This window comes from Lutra lutra, chromosome 3, assembly GCF_902655055.1.
Source record: "Lutra lutra chromosome 3, mLutLut1.2, whole genome shotgun sequence".
NCBI classification, from domain to species: domain Eukaryota; kingdom Metazoa; phylum Chordata; class Mammalia; order Carnivora; family Mustelidae; genus Lutra; species Lutra lutra.
Window position 1 is genome coordinate 69723708 of NC_062280.1, and position 22401 is coordinate 69746108.

The following is a 22401-nucleotide window of genomic DNA, read 5'->3' on the forward strand; positions in this document are numbered from 1 at the left end:
TTACCCTAAAGATACAAAGGTAGTGATCCGAAGGGGCATGTGCATCCCAATGTTTATTGCAGCAATGTCCACAATAGCCAAACTATGGAAACAACTTAGAGGTCCATCAACAGATGAATGGATAAAGAAGATGTGATATATATATATATATATATATATATATATATATACACACACACACACACACACACACACACACACACACACACACACACAATGGAATACTATGCAGCTATCAAAAGAAACGAAATCTTGCCATTTATGATGACGTGGATGGAACTAGAGGGTATTATGCTGAGCGAAATAAGTCAATCAGAGAAAGACAATTATCATCTGACCTCCCTGATATGAGGAAGTGGAGAGGCAATGTGGGGGACTTAGGGGGTAGGGAAGGAACAAATGAAACAAGTTGGGAACAGGAGGGAGACAAACCATGAAAGACTCTCAATCTCACAAAAACTGAGGGTTGCTGGGGGTCGGGGGGTCGGGAGAGGTTGGTTGGGTTATGGACATTGGGGAGGGTATGTGCTATGGTGAGTGCTGTGAAGTGTGTAAACCTGGCAATTCACAGACCTGTACCTCTGGGGATAAAAATATATGTTTATAAAAAAATAAAAAATTAAAAAAAAAATAAATGTTTGGTAGAATTCCCCTGGGAATCTGTCTGGCCCTGGACTCTGTTTGTTGGGAGGTTTTTGATGACTGCTTCAATCTCCTTACTGGTCATGGGTCTCTTCAGGTTTTCTATTTCTTCCTGGCTCAGTTTTCGTAGTTCATATGTCTCTACGAATGCATCCATTTCTTCTAGATTGTCAAATTTGCTGATGTATAGTTGCTCATAATATGTTCTTATAATTGTTTGTATTTCTTTGGTGTTGGTTGTGATCTCTCTTCTTTCATTCATGATTTTATTAATTTGGGTCCTTTCTCTTTTCTTTTTGATAAGTCTGGTTAATTCTTTCAAAGAACCAGCTCCTAGTTTCATTGATTTGTTCTACTGTTCTTTTGATTTCTATCTCATTGATTTCTGCTCCGATCTTTATTATTTCTCTTCTCCTGCTGGGTTTAGGCTTTCTTTGCTGTTCTTTCTCCAGCTCCTTTAGGTACAGGGTTAGGTTGTCTATGTGAGACCTTTCTTGTTTCTTGAGAAAGGCTTGTATTGCTATATGCTTTCCACCCAAGACCAACTTTGTTGTGTCCCAAAGATTTTGAACAGTTGTGTTTTCATTTTCATTTGTGTCCATGAATTTTTTAAATTCTTCTTTAATTTCCTGGTTGACCCATTTATTGTTTAGTAGGATGCTCTTTAGCCTCCATGTATTTGAGTTCTTTCCACCTTTCCTTGTGTGATTGAGTTCTAGTTTCAGAGCATTGTGGTCTGAAAATATGCAGGGAATGATCCCAACCTTTTGGTACCAGTTGAGACCTGATTTGTGACCCAGGATGTGATCTATTCTGGAGAATGTTCCATACGTGCACTAGAGAAGAATTGTGTATTCTGTTGTTTTGGGATGGAATGTTCTAAATATATCTGTGATGTCCATCTGGTCCAGTGTGTCATTTAAAGCCTTTATTTCCTTGTTGATCTTTTGCTTAGATAATCTGTCCATTTCAGTAAGGGGGTGTTAAAGTCCCACATTGTTGATGTGTTCCTTTTTGTTAATTAATTGCTTTATATAATTGGCTGCTCCCATGTTAGGGGGATAGATATTTTAAATTGTTAGATCTTCTTGTTGGATAGATCCTTTATGTATGATATAATGTCCTTCCTCATCTCTTATTATGGTCTTTGGCTTAATTTATCTGATATAAAGATTGCCACTGGGGCGCCTAGGTGGCTCAGTGGTTAAAGCCTTTGCCTTCGGCTCAGGTCATGATCTCAGGGTCCTGGGATCGAGTCCCACATCAGGCTCTCTGCTCAGCAGGGAGCCTGCCTCCTCCTCCTCCTCTCTCTCTCTCTGCCTGCCTCTCTGCCTGCTTGTGATCTGTCTGTTAAATAAATTTAAAAAATATTAAAAAAAAAAAAAAGATTGCCACCCCAGCTTTCTTTTGATGTCCATTAGCATGGTAAATTGTTTTCCACCCCCTCACTTTAAATATGAAGGTGTCTTTGGGTCTAAAATGAGTTTCTTGTAGACAGCATATCAATGGGTCTTATTTTTTTTTATCCATTCTGATATCCTGTGTCTTTTGATTGGAGCGTTTAGTCCATTTACATTCAGAGTAACTATTGAAAGATAGGAATTTAGTGCCACTGTATTGCCTCTAAGGTGACTGTTACTGTATATTGTCTCTGTTCCTTTTTGGTTTGGTGCTTTTAGTCTCCCTCTTTGCTTAGAGGACCCCTTTCAATATTTCCTGTAGAGCTGGTTTGGTGTTTGCAAATTCTTTAAATTTTTGTTTGTCCTGGAAACTTTTTATCTCTCCTTCTATTTTCAGTGATAGCCTATAGAATATAGTATTCTTGGCTGCATATTTTAGTTTAGTTTAGTGCTCTGAATATATCTTGCCAGTCCTTTCTGGCCTGCCAGTCTCTGTGGATAGGTCTGCTGTCAATCTAGTATTTCTACCATTGTATGTTACAGACCTCTTGTCCCGAGCTGCTTTCAGGATTTTCTCTTTGTTACTAAGACTTGTTAAGTTTTACTATTAGATGACTATTAGATTACTATTAGATGACAGGACCTATTTTTATTGATTTTGAGGAGGGTTCCCTGTGCCTCCTGAATTTTGATGCTTGTTCCCTTCGCCAAATTAGGGAAATTCCCTACCTTAATTTGCTCCAATATACCCTTTGCCCCACTCTCTCTTCTTCTTCTGGGATCCCAATTATTCTAATATTGTTTCATCTTATGGTATCTCTTACCTCTAGAATTCTCCCCTTGTGGTCCAGTAGTCACTTGTTTCTCTTTTGCTCAGCTTCTTTATTCTCCCTCATTTGGTCTTCTATCTCACTAATTCTCTCTTCTCCCTCATTTATCCTAGCAGTAAGAGGCTCCATTTTTTATTGCATCTCATTAATAGCTTTTTAAATTTCAACTTGGTTAGATTTTAGTTCTTCTATTTCTCTAGAAAGTGATTTTATTTCTCCAGAAAGGGATTCTCTAATATCTTCAATACTTTTTTTGAGCCCAGATAGCACCTTGATAATTGTCATTCTGAACTCTAGTTCTGACATATTACTAATGCCCATATTGATTAGGTCCCTAGCTATTGGTACTGTCTCTTGTTCTTTTTTCTTTTTTCTTTCTTTTTTTTTTTTTTTGTGGTGATTTTTTCCACGTTGTCATTTTATCCAGATTAGAATAGGTGTATGAGAGAACAAAATACTAAAAGGGTAGCATGGACCCCAGAAAGATATACACTAACCAAATCAGAAGAGACCTGAAACCGGGGTGGGGGGGTGAAGAAAAGGGGAAAAAAAGAAAAAATATATATATGTATTAGACTGGTAAATAGAATAGAGCCACACACTTGATTCTGGGTTTATTTTGGTCTGTTAGAAGAAACTACCTCCCAATATTTTATAGAAGGAAAATTATATATATGTGTGTGTGTATATATATATATATACACACAAAAAATAAGGGTAAACACGATGAAGAGATGGAATATGACTGTAAAGATGAAAATTCAAAAATATTCTAAAAACGGAATTGATAAGACAAGAAGTTGGTTGAAAAAGGAAAAGAAAGAAGAGGAAAGAATGTGATCGGGCTGGAGACTAGAACAAAGCCATGTGGTAGATTTAGGGTACATTTTGATCTATTAGAAGAAAGTGTATCCCAAATTTTAAAGAAAAAAAAACCCTATATGTATACCAAAAATGAGGTTAAATTCAATGAAGGGATAAAATATGACTGTAACAATGAAAAAAAATTTTTTTAAAGATTTTTATTTATTTATTTGTCAGAGAGAGAGAGGGAGAGAGAGCAAGCACAGGCAGACAGAATGGCAGGCAGAGGCAGAGGGAGAAGCAGGCTCCCTGATGAGCAAGGAGCCCGATGTGGGACTCGATCCCAGGACGCTGGGATCATGACCTGAGCCGAAGGCAGCTGCTTAACCAACTGAGCCACCCAGGCGTCCCACAATGAAAATTTTAAAAAGACTTTTTAAAAGGTATTGATGAGATGAAATAGTTTAAAAATGTTAAAATAAAAAAGGGGAAAAATTAATAAATGTAATAGGAAAAAATGAAATTTAAAATATTTAACTTTGAAAGACTAAAGAATCATGGGAAAAAAGCCATGAATTGCTTTCCCTTAGCTCTCGGGTTCCACAGTTCTCATTGATTAGTGAACTTGGTCTTGGTTGGATGTTCTTGGGATCTTCTGGGGGAGGGGCCTTTTGCAGTGATTCGAAATTGTCTTTGCCCAAGGTGGAATTGTACTGCCCTTGCCAGGGGCCAGACTAAGTAATCTGCTCAAGTTTGCTCTTGGGAGCTTTTGTTCCCTGAACACTTTCTGTACAGCTTTGGACAACAGGAATGAAAATGGTGCCCTCCCAGTCTCCAGCCCCGTAGAGGCTGAGAACTTGGAGCCCCACTCCTTAGTATGCCTTCAGAAAAAAGCAGTCAGTCCCTCCCATCTCCCTGGTCTCTGGCCTCACTCCAAGCTCACCCAGCCTGTGTCCAAGCATTTCTGTCTCTGGCGCACAGCCCTGTTTGGAGTCTCCAAACCCTGCAGATTCCTGCCATTCACTCCCACACCGCTCCTCCTGGAGGAGGAAGGGGGGGCTCTCTCTGTATCTGCCACTTGTGGGGTCCCTGCTCAAAGAATAATGGCTCAACTGTGCCTTGGATCATAGTTTAAGGTAATCCTGAGCTGACACCGCACTCCGCTCTGATACCTGGGAGTTCTGCCACCCTGAGACACCCCTGGTCTTTTTGTGTCCCTGGGGGTCCTGAGACCACACTGTCCCCGTGAGGGCTTCTCCACTCACCTAGCCTCTGGAGGGATGTCCCTCAGTGGAGCAGACTTCTAAAAGTTCTGATTTTGTGCTCCTCTGATCCACTGCCTGCTTGGAGCCCGCCCCTCCCCCACGGTCTATCTTCCCATTGCTTCAGATTCACTTCTCTGCATGTCCTACTTTCCAGAAAGTGGTCGATTTTCTGTTCCTAGAATTGCTGCTCTTCTTCTCTTTTATCTGCTGTTGTGTTTGTAGGTGTTCAGAATGGTTTGATAACTATCTAGCTGAACTCCTGGGACCTGATGATATTTTGGTCTCCTACTCCTCCACCGTCTTGCTCCTCCCCTCCTTTTCTGGCATTTTTTGATCATGCTAATAAAGAAATTCTGTATACAAATTAGCGGAAATACTACTCAACTTGTAAAAACCAATGCTAACTACAATGTCATGACCATTACCATTCAGGATTCCTTTGTTCACCAGTAAATACAGTTTATTTCCTTACATGCTTCTTAAACAAAGTAGATACATTTTTTGAAAAGATTTTACTTATTTATTTGAGACAGAGAGAGTGAGCATGAGCAGGAGGAGAGGCAGAGGGAGAGAAAAAGTAAGAAGCAGACTCTCCACTGAGCAGGGAGCCCAATGCAGGCTTTGATCCCAGGCCCCTGGCATCATGACCATCATCATCATCATCATCATCTGAAGGCAGAGGTTTAGCCAACTGCACCATCCAGGTGCCCCAAAGTAGATAAATTTTTATTTGAAGTTGAATAAACATGGAGCCTGGAGAAGTATCATGCCCCAAAGCCTGTAGCCCTACAAAGATTGGTGAATTCCTTGCCTTTATTTTGTTTGGCTTTCCAATGGAAATTTATTCAAAGGATGGTAGGTGAGGTGGGTGTGGCAGGATAAGGGTGGAAAATATGATCTCACCTGTCCAATAAAAGGGTAGCAGTTAGTCAAGATCCTGTTAGATATAGCTGAGAGTATACCAGTGGAAAACACCTTAATTTAAGGCTTAATTTCTGGCTGAACTCCAGAAAGCACTGACCTACCCGCTTTTCAGGGACTCCTTTGGGGAGCTGTACTCTATGATGTGTGGACACAGCATCTGTCTAAGGTGCCTTCCTTTTTGGTCATGGAGACTGACATAAAGCTCAATCTGTCCATAGTGTTTTCAGGTTTCACTGAAGAAGCAAAACCGTGAAAACCTGGCAGTGGGCAATCTGGTCAGCCACATCAGAGCTGGAGCCAGCAGTGAACAAGGATCTGAGGATTTGCTCTGGAATGGGGAATTTCTATGTGACCACATATTCATTTGTATAGCTGCTGCAACAAATTACCACAAAGTGGATTCTCTAAACAACAGTATTGTCTCACTATCCTTGAAGTTAATAGTTCAAAGTCAAGAGGTCTGCAGGGCTATGCTTCCTCTAAAGGTTCTAGAAGAGGATCCTTTCTTGCTTCTTTCTAGCTTCGGTGGGTGCCGGCAATCCTTGGCATTCCTTGACTTGTGCTGCACTGCTCCAGTTTCTGCCTCCACTGTCACGTGGCCTTTTTTCCTCAGTGTCTGTTTCTGTGTGTCTTCTCTTCTTAAAAGGACATCAGTCATACTGGATTTAGACTCTACCCTAGTCCAGTATGACCTTCTCTTAACTCATCGCATCTGCAAAGACACTGTTTCTAAATAGGGATACATTCTGAGTTCCAGGTGGACATATATTTTTCAAAGACAGTATTCAATCTAGTACAGACAGTGATAATAAAACTCAGAAAAGAACTGACCCACTCCATTTGCCCAAACTATTCTCAAGACCTCTGTTTACTATTCTGCAAACCCAACATCTGCTTCACTTGTCTCAGGAGAGAGAACAAGGGCAGTCTTTTTGTCTCCAGTGCCTTGTCATCTCTCCAGTCCAGAGGGTCGAGATCAACATCTCTCTGGGGAGGCTGATAGCTGAGATCAAAGTGTTTGTGCCTATGCTAAGTATGTATAGCTGGATGCTGAAGTTCTATGTGTATGTGAGTTTGGGTCCAGACATGGCAATGACTTCCTCCTATTTTCTACTGACCTGAGGAGCATCAGATGTGGGTAAAGCTAGCAAAATCAACAGAGAACCTGGAGATGTACTGCTTGTGTCCTGGGTTCCCTTATCTTACATTCTGGCTGCCTCCGTGAGCAGGAGAAAGTGAGATAGCTGAGTGGACTGTCGGGGTTTGTGGGGAATCTGCATATTGTTAAGAAACTTCCTGTAATCCTCAGACCTTGAGTTCTGGGTTATGAGCATCAGGGGAGGACACGAAGTAGCTGTCACTTCTGAATCCTGTGCATAGCCAGACTTTCAGAAGGTCAGGATTTTCCTGGACTGGGATCTGAAGGCCATTTTGTGTTTTAGTGCTGTATATGAATTAGAGTTCTTGTCTCTTATCATTTCTAATTTAAAAAGACTTTTTGCAAATTTATTATATCTTATAACATATTTTGGTTGAATTGAGGATATGAACTCTCAATTTTATTTTATATGTTTATTAAAAACAACTTTATTGAAATAGAAATTCATAAAATAAAGTACACATGTCTAAATTACACAATTTGGTGAGTTTTGGCTTATGTATCACTTGTGAAGCCATGGTCACAATTGAGATAGCAAACCTACCCCTCACGCCTAAATTCTCCAGTGCACCTTAATATCTACTTTGGTCACTACAGATTAGTTTGCATTTTTTGAGTTTCATATAAGTAGAATCATTTAGTAGGTAGTCTTTTGTGGATGCTGTTTTCGCTCAGCATAATTGTTTTGAGATTTACCAATGTAGTATGTAGCAACAGCTTCTATCTTTTTATTTCTGATTAGTATTCCATGGGGTGGGATATGCAGAATTAGTTTCTTCAAACATCCATCGGTGGACATCTGGGTTATTCCCAGCTTGGGGGCTGATACAAATAAAACTACTATGAATATTCATGTAAAACATATAATAGACAACTATACCATAGGGAAAATAATTGCAAAATAGCAACAATAGAGTATGTATACCGAAGGACCCATACTCTTCTCACTTTTCCACAGAAGCTGGTCTGGCCAAAGTTACCTGTGAGTTCGTTATGGCTGAATCCAGGTAACCTGTGTTGGTGCTCATGTTACATTCCCTCCGTAGTCTTCTACTCCTGCAGCCCCCTCTACCCTCAGCTTCCGTCAGTTTATTGTCTAACTCTCCTGCAGCCAGTATGAACTCATTCCTTGTCTTCATACTAGCACCTGTATGTGTGGGTGTTGTTTTTTACTGTCAATAATTCTCTTCTTTCGTGTTTCAAACTTCTTGTCACTGAGTGTTGCTTTCTTTTTCTTTTTCCCAGTCTGTGCTTGATATTCATTGATAGCTGACTTTGAGATAAGATTTTAAAAATTCTTGCACCCTCCATGTCTATGGACCCTTATTTCTATGGTGTTGAAAATTAAAAAAATAGAAAGCTGGCAACATGACCACTGTTATCTTTGTTTTCGGAGAAAGCAGAAAGAAAATAGTGTTCTCTGGGGTTTCATTTTCAACTTGTTTTTCTTACGAGGCAACTTTCTTGGAACCATTTCATCTTCGTCATGGATTTAACAGATGTGTGTGCTAGAACTCCCAAGTTTGAATCTGCAGCGCAGCTCTGCAGACCCTCAGGCTTCCTGATAGTTCTGTTGTTATCTGTCATTAAGATGTGTGTTGTTGAAAATTCACAACCAAGTATTGTTTGTTTGTTCATGTGTTTATTTTTAACCCTCAGTCACTGTTCATGTTACTGTTCATGTCAATATATGTTTAATCTACCCCCCATTTTAACTATTTGCGAGAAATGATTTCTGTTCCTGTTTTTATCCTACTGCTTGATAAAAAATCATGTTAACCTCTGTCTTTCAGCCAGTTCAGCCATACCTTTTGAACATAGGCCAGTTTGTTGTTTGATGGAATTATCTGATGGGAGTATCTCTTCAGTGTGTTTGCCTCTTTTTTTGACCAAGAAAAGTTTTGGACATAACTATTGGGTAGCGTGTTTTACCCACTCTTTCCTATCGTATGCATTTTTACCTTTCAAGATGATTCTGAAACCATCCTCAAGGAAAGCTACAAGCAATTTCTGCATTTCTTGTTTGGTTTTGGTTTGGATTGTTTTGCTTCTAGCCAAGTCTGCTGTCTTTAGCTGCAAAAAATTCTGGCAACTTTCCTTCAAAATGTGCATAATTGGATGTTGTTGTAAGAGTCACATTTCTGTATAGTTATAGCTCAGGATTTTCCCAGGCAAGATATAAAAAAATTTGGGCTCATTTGTATCTCCACAATGATAAAACATGTATCTGAAATAGACATACGAACATATCTTATGCTTCTTAGATCTACTGTTGTGTGTACCAGTAAATAATTGTCTGTGGCCTGAGTGTGCCAACATCTTCACTGTCAAGTTCATTGTGGAAAGTTTAAAGAGTGACATTAGGTGCCATAGTCTTCAGTGATTCCTGACATTTTTTCTTTAAAAAAATTTTTTTCTTAAGATTTTATTTATTTATTTGACAGACAGAGATCACAAGTAGGCGGGGGGTGGGGTGGGAAGAAGGCTCCCCGCTGAGCAGAGAGCCCGATGCGGGGCTCGATCCCAGGACCCTGAGATCATAAGGCAGAGGCCCCAACCCACTGAGCCACCCAGGCGCCCCAGATTCCTGACGTTTTGATGGATGAATTTTTTACTGACTTGGACAAAGTGTATGCACTGCTTGTGAACAGATGGGTCTAAATTTCTACCAGGTGAAATCTTGGAAGCTATTTCAGTCAGGGAGCTCAAGGTCATTAGAGGATGAATGCAGCAACAGATAGTCATTCATACAGGACATGCATTGTCATTTTAAGATGGAAAGAGGAAAAATACATCTATAAAAAAAAACCACCTTAATTTTGATTGCTTTTGTTATGGGGACACTCACTAAAACAGAAAATGGAGCTATTTATAATCTCTTGTTTGTAAACAAAACATTTTATTTATCACATTTTAAGCAATTCCAGTAGGAAGTTGCACTAGTTTGTGGAAGCCAGTAGATTTTTTATAGCCAAAAGGGGGAAAATAAAAGCTTCTATGGATTCATCAAGAAATCACACTTCCTGGCGTGAACACTGAGGCGGAAGTGTGCCAGCTGTACGCACTGGTGACGATAGCATAATCAGTTCTCGCCAAAGACATTGCTCACTGTTTCTGCACTGCAGAGTTGATTCTGGGGATTCCCATATAACGTCAAAGTACCAAATGTGCAGTATTTTTACTGACACGTAAAAATTTTTATGACCCACTGGTTTTCAGGAAGAAACTTGACATTGGCCAAGATGGAAAGCCAGAAGTCGACTGCATATTCATGTGATAAGTTCTTTTAAAAAAAATCAAATCTCAGAAATTTTAAAATTTTAAATGAATTTTTTAAATCCCAAAAATCTTTCAGTAAAATTTATGCTCTGAATAGAAGCTCCCTCTGTCCCATGACTGCCCTTTCATTCTCAGGCAGTACTGGATATCACTAAGGATGATGAGTATGTTCCCTGAGAAGCACAAACAGCAGTGGGGAAGCACAGGCTTTGGATCTCTATTTCCACTTCCTGTGTGTGACTTCAAGGCAGTTGTCATGGGGCACCGATCTAGAAGAGGTTCTGAAACATCAACAGAAATGAGAAGTGGAGAAAATTGAGCTTACCTAGGTTTCCCAGATAAAATGTAAGACACTCAATTAAATTTGAATTTCAGAAAAATGACAAATAATTTTAAAATATAAATATGTTCTGGTTATTGCAATGGGACATAATTATACTAAAAATTATTCATTCTGTATCTGAAATTCAAATTTAAGTGGGTGTCCTGTTTTGTATTTGCAAAACCTGGTGACTCTAGACTTACCACACTCTTAATACAAAGGATGCTGTTTAGGACTGGCAGATGCACTATAATGAGGTGCTGAGAGAGTGGATTAGTAAGGTGCTCATGACTAACCACAGACAGTTTAACTCTTCTGAAGAAGGTGGTACTAATTAAATGCAGGCTTAGTTTTTGTTGGCATTATTCATGGTATGTGTACGTACAGTCGCTTAGTTTGGATGTTGGCTTGCATTTTCACTAAGTAGGATATGCAGAGCTGGGCCATGGCCGAGTTGCTTGAGGGAACACAGGAGTAGCTAAGGGTTGCCAATGCCTGGTCTTCCTATGTATTCCCCTATCCTGTTCTCAGCCTTTCTGCTAAGTAAACAGTGAATTAATATAGCCAGAGAATGTCTGAAGTGGCCCCCAGTTGTCAGCTTGCCTGGGGCAGTCACACATCTCTGGTGGATCTGATTGAAAATATGGTGGGTAGGAGTACAATCAGTGGACCAGGTTCCAGTTCTGGCTCCTTCTTCTGACTGAGAGATTGGGGGAAAGTTACTCAATACCTCCAGGCTCAGTTTTCCCATCCGCAGGATAATAGTACCTACCTTAAAAGAGTATCGTGAGGATTAAATGAGTTAATTTATGTAAAGCAAGTGTTGGCTTCTAATAAGAGTACAATAAATGGCAGATGCTCTTTTTACTGTTATTTTTCAAAACAATGCATGCAAGATTGTATTGAATTATTTGCCTATGGTGTTATTGTTTGCCTATGGTGTTATGTTTGCCTTATTTGAATGTACCCATCTTGAGGAGAGTATCATGGTGACATACAGTAGGCACTGGATGAATGCTAAGGTGAAGACTGTTGCCATTTACTGTCACTCCTCCATTGGTTCCTGAACAATCACATTTGCAGAACTGGTCCCTTACACCAAAACTTCCCAACCGAAGTGTTGGTCCTTCGGCCTGAGGGATTGATTCCCTCAGCCTTTGAGGTGGCCTGAGCATTAGCAGTGGCTAGGGAACATTGATCTGTTTATCTCAGCCATTTTTTTTCTTTTTTTTTTTTTTAATTTTTATTTATTTTTTAAATTTCTTTTCAGTGTTCCAGAATTCATTGCTTATGCACCACACCCAGTGCTTCATACAATAAGTGCCCTCCATAATACCCACCACCAGGCTGACTCAACCTCCCACCCTCCTCCCCTCCAAAACCATCCGTTTGTTTCTCAAAGTCCACAGTCTCTCATGGTTCATCTCTCCCTCCAATTTCCCCCAACTCCCTTCTCCTCTCCATCTCCCCATGTCCTCTATGTTATTCCTTATGCTCCACAAATAAGCGAAAGCATATGATAATTAACTCTCTCTGCTTGACTTATTTCACTCAGCATAATCTCCTCTGGTCCTGTCCATGTTGATACAAAAGTTGGGTATTCATCCTTTCTGAAGGAGGCATAATACTCCATAGTATATATGGACCACATCTTCCTTATCCAATCGTCCGTTGAAGGGCATCTTGGTTCTTTACACAGTTTGGCGACTGTGGCCATTGCTGCTATAAACATTGGGGTACATATGGCCCTTCTTTTCACTTCATCTGTATCTTTGGGGTAAATACCCAGTAGTGAAATTGCAGAGTCATAGGGAAGCTCTATTTTTAATTTCTTAAGGAATCTCCACACTGTTTTCCAAAGTGGCTGTACCAACTTGCATTCCCACCAACAGTGTAAGAGGATTCCCCTTTCTCCACATCCTCTGCAACACACATTGTTTACTGTCATGTTAATTTTGACCATTCTAACTGGTGTAAGTTGGTATCTCAATGTGGTTTTGGTTTGAATCTCCCTGATGGCTAGTGATGATGAACATTTTTTCATGTGTCTGTTAGCCTTTTGTATGTCTTCTTTGGAGAAGTGTCTGTTCATCTCAACCATTTTCTATGAGTGCCATGACTTTTAAAAAGGTTGGAAGGCTCTGTTAGGCTGTAGTGTAAAATGTTCAGTGGTTACAGAGTTGTATATATATAGTTTGGTACAACTTGTGAGAAGTAAAACAGGTTTTAGATTTTTGCTAGCTAGCCTGCTAGATAAAGATTGGAAAATATGCAGTAGATTGAGGCTGTTTGAGGAGGTTACAATTGTGGGTGAGTTTTCCCCCTAATATTTTTCCCAGTGTATTTCTATAATTAAGAGGGGAAATAAGTATTATTTTTAAAACTTTTTTATTTTTAGTGTTACTTTTAAAACGTTAATTTATGTGTACCTTCACGTAAGTTGACTCCTAACAATGAGGTAAAAGTACAGTTGTTATATCATAAACAATAGAGCGGCCTAGGGTGAGAGTTAGATAAAAGTGTACACTTAAACTATGAAGAAAAATGTGTTTCTCAAGGAAAAATAAAAAATGTTGTCCATCCAGGAGAAACTAATAACCATTGAAATTTAAACACTGATACAAAGAGAATTTTTGAATTCAGAGACTAAAAAAATCAACATATTTAAAATAGACTAAAAAATCATTTCAATATTCATTATAAAATGAATTTAATGAGTTAAGGATTCACTCAATACTACTGTGTTTGTTGAGTGACCATGTGAATAACCAAGCACCTATTGTGTGCCAGGACTCTGCTAAGCAACCAGAGTGTCAGATATGTGGTCCCTATTCCAAAATTGCCCATGATCTGGGAGAAGAGTCAAGTTTATTTTCTTACCAAAGCATTTTGTGTTTTTTGCTTATTTGTACTAGTTGGATTATAAAGCCAGGATTACTAATTTGTCTTAAACACCTGCTTCCTGAATTTGTTCAGGAAATGAGTACATTTCCAACTCTTCCAGGAAATGTCGATAACCACTTTATCTCTTTCTTGGATTAAACTCATTAAATTGACTTCCATCTGAATGTCTAGAGTGTTCTCCTTCCCATTTAGTATTCTTGGCCCACCCAGAAATGTAGTGTCACTTTTTGCACATTTACATTGCTTTTCAAAGATCATTTCTATTGGTGTGGTATTTTTCCCCCCAAAAGTTTATTGGTGTCTGAAGATCTCAGATTTTTTACTGTAGAAGATGATGTATTAATATGAGAAGGAATCAATATTGTAAACAAGTGGTCATGCCACATGAGTAACAAACCATGATTATAAACACACATAGAAAAATTACTATTATAATCAAATAAAACCATAATAAAAATGATCTGACACCTTTCATGATTTACATATCTGTACTTGGACAGCAGTGTAATTAGGGACAAATGGTTCATATGATGTTCAAGTAAATGACTATAATTAGGATTACTTTCATGCAGTTAGGCCATATTTTTAGTCATTCTGTGTACCCTTTCATCATCTTCACACACCCACTGACACTTGCAGATGGGAAAAGACAAAGGTCTGGAATCTTACTCATATAGCTGGTGGGCCCTGTCGTCCATCTTTCCCTGCCTTAGCCCTGAGAGTCCCTATGTCCTCTTGGTGTGTCTCCTTAGCTCTCCCAACCTCCCTTCTCTCAACAACAGTGCCTCTTCACTCAGAACTACATTCTGCTCTACTCTACCATCCTGGACTGGTGGAATGAGGCAGCAGACACTTGAGAGCCAAAAGAATGAAGATTGCCTAGTTACATGGGGAGGGAGACAAATGGTGAGTGAGGAAGGAAGTGGACTGTGAATTATACAAATTGTCTGTGCTTCCCTGATATATAGGAGAGCACCTGCAGAAAGGTCAAATGAGAGGTTGTCTAAGTTAGGTGCGTGTATAACTTATTGTCCAAACTGGGATACTTTCGAGAGTGAATGGGGGAGTATTAACAATTTCACTGGGTCTATAGGTATGAGCAATGATTGTTTCAGGGAAAACTGGACTTCATGCCACACTATTTCTAAGTGGGCAATGGAGAGAGAAGAAGAGAGCTATAGTTATTGTCACACCTGAATGAACATGACATATGGAGCTCTAGGGCTCTGTCCTAATTAGTCTCTATACCTTTTGTCCCTTTCTCTTCCAGTTCATTCCCTGTGAGAAGACAGATTTTCCAAATTATTGCTCTAGTTTTTTCAGGGTCTTTAAAATCTCCACTGGTCCCCCATGGTTAGCAGAATAAAGTCTGTCCCCTTACCAGCTGGCTTTCTAGCCCTGCCCCTAGGGTTCCAATCTTATTTCTCAGTTTTCCTCTTTGAGAAACCATTGGAACTTCAAACCATTGAAACTACTGACAACTATTGACCTGTAATTTGTTACTCCATGTCTTTGCTCATGCTTTATCACCCTGTTGCCTGGAAACCTACCTTATGTTTTTACTTATACAATTTCTGTCCACTTTCCATGACCCAGTTCAATTTTCAGCTAAAATGCTGTGGAAAATTGAGAACTGGAAGAAAAACATTCTCTGTGAAGCCTTCTCTACTCGCTCTTGTCTTGTCCAGCTCTCAGTCCCCAGGAGTTTTTATATAGCTATCTGTGTACCTTTATATGGACCCACAAGACTGCTTTCATCCTTGCATTAGCATCATTTAGACAGAGGTCTTAGATCCCCTTATAGATCAGAAGTTGCTTTAGGGCATAATCAAAGTATCATTCTTCCTGTAATTCTCAAAAGCTTTGCACTTGGTCCACACACAGTGGACTTGTTGAATAAAAGAGGTTAGAGACTGAAATTCAGAATTCTAATAATGTTCTTTATCTTTGCTTGGGTGAAGAAAAGCTGTGAGACAAAGGTAATTCCTATTTTGCTTGCTCAGAGACTTGGGACTGGTGTGGGTGTGAGCATCTAATTCTTGCTGGCCCTGAGGAGTGGCTCCCTATTCCTTATAGGAGGACTAGAAGAGGTGGACCAGATTCTGGCATTTAGGAAGGCTGTTATGACCTCTCAAACTAGATCTATTTGTTAGGCGTAGACAGAGAGTCACAGTATTCTGTTACTAAATGGACTATACATGACTGTCACAAGGCCTCTCTCTGATACAGACATCAGTCTGCCACTGGCCCTTTGGGAACTCTGTCTCTAGGCATCTTATTGCCTGGGTAGTCATAATCACTGGGTGCAATCATTCAAACTTACCTGAAATTATATGCAAGGGTGGCTTTCTTTTTATGAAACCAGCACTCTAGATAACAGCCTACCTGGTTTGGACTATTAATTCTGATCACTTTGGAAACCAAAATGACTAACACTATAAAGAAAGACTGTCAAATTGAATCTTCACCCCTGACTAATCATAATCTCTGCCATATGTCCTTGGCACAAATCGTGTTGCTGCCTGGGGCACTTCATCCTCTGCAGTGAGGCGTGCTGGAAATTTGTATTGGTGAGGACTGCTCTTGCCATTTTACACTCTGAAAGGGTACCACAACCTATTTCCAAAAAGAATGAAATTCAAGGCATCTATTTTCCCTAGTATTCATGGGGTTGGAACTATAGAAATAAGGTGTCTTAGATTGGGTGGGTATGACACAATATTAGCTGACAGGACCCTATACTACATAATCTCTAGTTTATAGGCCATAGCTATACCATATGGAAAACATTATTGCAACCAAATTCCTGAGTGTACTTTGACTTAGCCATAGATATGGAAGCCCCAGTCCTATTTGGTCAAGGTATTTAGATTCTAAGATGCAAAGTACCTGATTTATTTTTATTTATTACTTACGTGTTGGCTCTCTACATAATTTCTCTAGACGTTTCTAAAGATGGACAGAATCAGAGAGATAATTTAGACTCATGGCTCCCTTTTGGATAGAAGGAAGCCAAAAGTAGAGAGGTTAAGTAACTGCTTGAGGTAGTACAGCTTGTTAGTGGTAATGCTTAATGTAAGTGACGTGATAACACTTCCACCACATTCTTTTGGTCACAGTCAGCCTGAAGCCATTAGGAGGGCAAATAAGTCCCAATTCTTGATAGAGATAATGGCAAAGCATGTGTGGCCATCTTTAACACACCATAATTATAAAGTAGAAATTTTGCTTCATAACATTTCAGGCTCCTTAAAGATATTTACTGCCCTTTTAATTGAAAAAAATTTCAGCTATTATTTCTTCATTTTTTTCTTTTCTATTTTCTCTCTTTTTTCTTTCTGAAACTTCAATTACACGTAGGTTAAACTCTTAATATTTTTCCACAGTTCAGTGAATCTCCATTTTATTATTTTTTATCCTTTTTTTCTCTTCATGCTTTAGTTGGGATAGTTTCTACCGCCTGCCTTAAGATTCACCATTTTGTTTTTCTGCAGTGCCCAATATACTCTTAAGCCCATCCAGTGAATTTTTTTCCTCCTTTCATATTTATAATGGTTGTTTCAGAGTCCTTGTTTGTTATTTTCACCATGTCTGGGTCATCTCTGGGTCTGTTTCTCTTGGTGTTTTCTGCTTATGAGTCACTTTTTTGGTTTGTTTCCTTGCGTGTATAGTGATTTCTGATTGTATGTTGGAGATGATGAGTTCTGATACTGAAAGTCTCAGATTTGTTACTTTCTTTAAAGATTTTTATTAAAGCTTATTTTTGAGCCTTGTTGGTCTAGGTCTTGGGCTAGAAAGGCTTTTTTGGAGTCTCAGTTGAATGTCCAGGCTGATCAGTGAGATCTGTCTACCCTCGCTGGCCAGAGCTGCTATCTCTCAGCACTGTGTGACCTCCAATATCCCCATTCAGCTTCTACTCCCTAGGAACTATTGTCTACCAGGCCTCTCCGTGAGTATTGACCTGCACATTTGCAGTTACTGACTCAAGAAAACCCCTATGCTGAATTTTGGAGCTCTTTCTATGAAGAGCTCCCTTCTCTTTGGTTTACTTCACTGCAGATTCCAGCCACATCAACATCCATCAATTCTGATTGCTGTCCCACCAGCCCCATGAGACTGCCATGCTCTAATTGGGTTCTCTTTCTTTGCCTGTATTCCAGAAAGTGACCCACACAGAACTCCAGAGTTATTGTGTGGATTACCACTTGTATTCCCCTTCTTTCTGGGATCATAGTCATGTGTTACCATTAGCCCAATACCTGAAAACAGTTGCTTCATGTCTTTTTTTCAACTTTATGTTGTTTACTCTGGGAAGGTTAGTCTGGCACCAGTTACTCCATCATAATAGAAAAATAGAAGTTCTCTTCTTTTTATATTGAGACAGTAGGTTTTTTTTAACAAATAAGACATTTACTTTATTTTTTAAAAGTATAAATTGTCATTCTATATCATGAAATGACTCATCTATAGCATCAAATATAGAGATGATTTTGCTAGTGAACTAAAGACACCTATAGGGTGGGGCGCCTGGGTGGCTCAGTCAGTTAAGCGTCTGCCTTTGGTCCAGGTCATGATCCCAGTGTTCCAGAATCGAGCCCTGCATCAGGCTTCCTGCTCAGCTGGGAGTCTTCTTCTCCCTCTGCCTTTCTCACCCTGTTCATGCTCTCTCTCTCAAATAAATAAATAAAATCTTAAAAAAAATAAAAATAAAGACACCTACAGGGCTTTCTTTGTTGGCTTAAAACCCGTTGGTTTGGGGTGCCTGGTTGGCTCAGTAGGTTAAAGCCTATGCCTTCAGCTCCGGTCATGATCCCAGGGTCCTGGGATCAAGCCCCATATCAGGCTCTCTGCTCAGCGAGGAGCCTGTTTCCCCTTCTCTCTCTGCCTGCCTCTCTGCATATTTGTGATCTATGTCTGTTGAATAAATAAATAAAATCTTTAAAAAACAAAAACAAAACCAAAAAAACCCTGTTGGTTTTAGGTCAAAATGGTACGTATCTACTTTGACATGCTAAGTTTGTTGTTCTGTCTTGAGTTCTTTGCTGAAAGCCCTGGAATTCTGTTTTCTAGTCTTCCTTATGAGAACTGACCACTTAAGCCTTCAGAATCTCATCACCGATGTAGAGACCTGTCTTCATCCAATGGGTCTACATACCAATTTTTTTTTATTCCTATCTACTATTTATCAATTAAGGTAAAATATAGGCCCACCTCCCCTAATTTAAATATACTTATATCCATTACAATTATGGTGGGGCAGGAGATATTAGTTACCACAACAGCCTGAGTATCTCCATGCAAGAATAATAAACTCCCTTGTAGTTGTTGGTGCTATATTGTATATTCTAGTTTAGAACAATTTTGAATTTGGGCCTAATTCAGTGGACTTCTCTGAGAGCATCTCGTTTGAAAATGGTATCTGTTCTCTTTGTTTCTGGGATACAGCTTGAGAACTGCCTTATTTCCATTTCCCATGTAGTTTTTACCTTCAGAAAAGGCTGAGTAATATTACATTTGTGAGTATTTAGGTTTCCTTAATTGCTCATGAAAATTAGCAGGGGCTCACATGAGGAAAAATATAAATGGATCCTCTAAGAAATCTTCGTGTGTTATTGAAGTGATTCTTTGTGCTTTCTTTCACTGAGAACACCAGCAGTCTGAGGATTCATTATTACTCTGATCTGCTAAGTGTGGTAGAAAACAGCAAAAACTTTGTGAGACAGATAGTTTCTTATCCAAAAAGTGATCTAATTTCCTTTAAAATAGTATTAACTTTTAATAATAATCCACTCACATGTACAAATACAACAAGCACAAAAGTATATTTATTCTTCAGCAATGTTCATTGGGCAGCTACTCTATACTAGATACTGTTCAAGGTACCGGAGCTATAGCAGTAATCCAAACAGAAAAAAATCCCTGCCTTCCTGGAGCTTACATTCTAGTGGAGGCAATCACCCAAATAAATAATTATTGTTACTATAAATACTATGTTAGGAAGTGTCCAGTGCTATAGAAAAAAAAGAATCTTGGGTCAGGTATTGTAGAAAAAAAAGAAAGTGGGTCAGGAACTGCTGAGAGAGCTGAGTTAAGGTGGGCAGCCAGGGCAGGCTCACTGAGAAGAGAATTGGTCCTCAGGCTGGCAGTAGGTGAGAGGTGAGTCACACCAGGATCTGGGGACAGAGCAACCCTGGCAGAAGGAATAGCCATCGCAAAAGCTCTGAGGTGGCCCATGGCCTTCAAGGTGCAGCAAAGACACACACCTGTGGCTCTGGAGAAGGGATTTAGAGGGGAGTAGTTGAAGAGGAGATTCCAAAGGAAAGAGGTATCAAGCTTGGGGGCCAGACTATCCACTATTGTAGTACCATACCCACTTCTCTTTTAAAGCCAGAGATTTCCAACCAGCTGATCCAGCAAGGGGATGTGTTTTCAAAACTCCCTGCTAAATAGAATATTTTAAAAGTGGGGAGGCAACGCCTGAGCAGCTCAGTTGGTTAGGCATCTGTCTTCCACTCAGGTTAGGATCCTGGGATTGAGCCCCTTCCTTGGCTCCCTGATTGTTGGGGAGCTTCCTTCTCCCAGTCCTCCTTACTTATGCTCTCTGTCTCTCTCTCTGTGTCTCTCAAATAAATAAATAAATAAAATCTTTTAAAAAAATCTTAAAAAAAAAAAAACCCTCCCTGCTAAATCTTTAAAAACAAAACAAAACAAAACAAAACCTCCCTGCTAAAAATGTGCTTCTCTCCAATGCTTCTCCTGGGCCTTGTATCCTATGCCTCAGGCAGGTTGGGAGGGATGAAAGATTGAGAATCACTCTTCTTAGGTAAGCTAAAGTCCTCCTACCCTCTGCCCCCATCCTCCATATTCTTCCTTTCTTTCTCCTTCAAGGGTGTCCTTCTGGTTGCCCAGAAATAGAGAGCACTAAGAAAGGAAGATTATCAGAAGGCTCTGATTCAAGAGATTCCTATTTTCTAATCCTCATGACCCAAAGCCCTGAGAGCTCTCCAAATATTTAATTATACCAGTGGCAGTTTTCTGAACAGAGTTGTCTCAAATTTAAGTATAGCACTAGGTATGTGGAGTGATTTTTGAGAGCCCTGCTTACTATGGTGACAATTACATAGAAGAAAAAAAGTCATCAGTTCAAACTTACCTGGAAAGCATTTTAAAGAAGCATTAGTTATCTGAGTCACGCTAGAAGCCATTTTTAAAAATTTAAGTAGCGAAAAGAAATTATTTTTAACTTAATGCTGGTAGAGCAGGTGTATTGCTTAGGGAAAATTATGAAAACTTTATGTGCTCTTTGGGGTCCAGTAGGCAATTTGGCTGGGGTCCTGGACCTCCGGCTGGGGGTGTGTTGTAGAGACTTAGGCCCAGCATGAAGATCCTGTACTGAGTTTAGATACTCAGGTACCATCAGAGAAAATTTTTTAAAAGGGTCTGTTACAATTGGACAAGCCTGTACTTTGATTTTATATTTTCATTTTAATTGTAATAAGACAAATGGCAGCACACTAAGCCTCATCTAAAAGGTTTCTCTCTTTCCCTTCTCACTAACAACAGCAGGGTGGGCATTATTCAGATGTTAGCGGGGTTGTCCCTGCCCTCTGCCTGAAGGCAGGCTCTTTCAACTGTCTGAATAGTCCCAGGCCCCAGACCTGGCATCTCACACCATGGGACAGATGACAGCGTGGTCGTCTGTGAAAGCGAAGTGGCGGTATTCTGACCCCTCGTATTTCTCTGCTAGGGCCAAAATGGTAGTCCAGAGCGACCTGCAGGCACAACTCTCTTCTTTGGGACATCAAGGGGGCAGTTTTCACTTTACTCTTTCATAAAGACATAAAAGCAAGCAGGCCTGATTTCTAGCCACGGAAGCATGAAGGCCAGGAATTTGCAGACTTCACGTGCTCTGCTCCCTGAGGGCGGATGTGCGGGCCATATTTTGGAAGGGTCACAGAGGTCTTGGTGTGCCTTGTGACAGTCAGTCTTAGCTGTGAGGATAAAAAGCTGTAGTTGCTCCTAGGTCTCAGGATCCATCAAGGGGATTTGCTTGAGAATCACCCTGAACACGGGCTGAATCAGGAGCCTAGAGAGGATTTCGGCCATTGATTGAGTCAAGGGATGTGTATGTGTGTGTGTGTGTGTGTGTTTAAAGGAAAAGACATTTTCACGGGTACTTGTTAAAGATGGTAAGCAGACTCTAGGATTTTACAGTTGGAGTGAGAGATAGGTTCTACTCTGAGTATAGCTCAGGATACAAGGAGCAGGGCAGGGGGTGGTCATGGGGTAGAACATTACTAAGAGGAAACATCAGGTGTAAGGGGGGGATTGGGCTAAACTGACCTAACAGGATTCTTGCTGAAGACAAGGTTGATCAAATATCACCTGGGGGATGCGGCAGGATGAGAAACCAGAGCCTATGTCAAAGTGGTCAGATATGGAGGGTGGGAGGTTCTGTTGTTACATGAACTTAGCAGGATTCTTGCTAAAACTGCATTTCATAAGGAAGGGCACAGATGGACCTAAGAAAAGATTCAGAAGTCTAAGTAAATTTGGTCAACAAACAATCCTTGTAAGCATGTATGTGTTGTGTTTGTGTATGTGTATGTGCACATTTGTGTGTGTGTATCTCTGTGTGTATGCATCTCTGTATGTTCATGTCCCTGTGTGCATGTGCCTCTGTGTGTGTGTGTGTGTGTGTGTGTGCAGTGTGGGGTTGGTGAGTAAGAAACTCATAGGGAGAAGAGTCATTCAGCCGATCTCCAGGGGGAGGAGCTGTAGCTATACACTGCATTTTTAGGACTAAATGAACAGTGATGGGTCTGTAGTCATAAAAAGACAAATTTAGGAAAGGACTGATTTTAGGAAGAAT

The 22401-nt window shown here is 40.0% G+C and overlaps 1 protein-coding gene across 3 annotated transcripts in view; it reads left to right on the top strand.

The window, feature by feature from the left end:
- Positions 1-22401, top strand: part of RAPGEF4 (Rap guanine nucleotide exchange factor 4) — a 291866-nt gene that overhangs the window by 24319 nt on the left and 245146 nt on the right. Inside the window, exon 2 of one of the 3 annotated variants that reach the window (XM_047722177.1) lies at positions 7983-8031. The exons of the other annotated variants lie outside the window; for them this stretch is intronic. Coding sequence (XP_047578133.1) covers positions 8018-8031 — 14 coding nt within the window. The 5' untranslated portion in view covers positions 7983-8017. The remainder of the gene's footprint in view (positions 1-7982; positions 8032-22401) is intronic. 3 annotated transcript variants of the gene reach the window in all.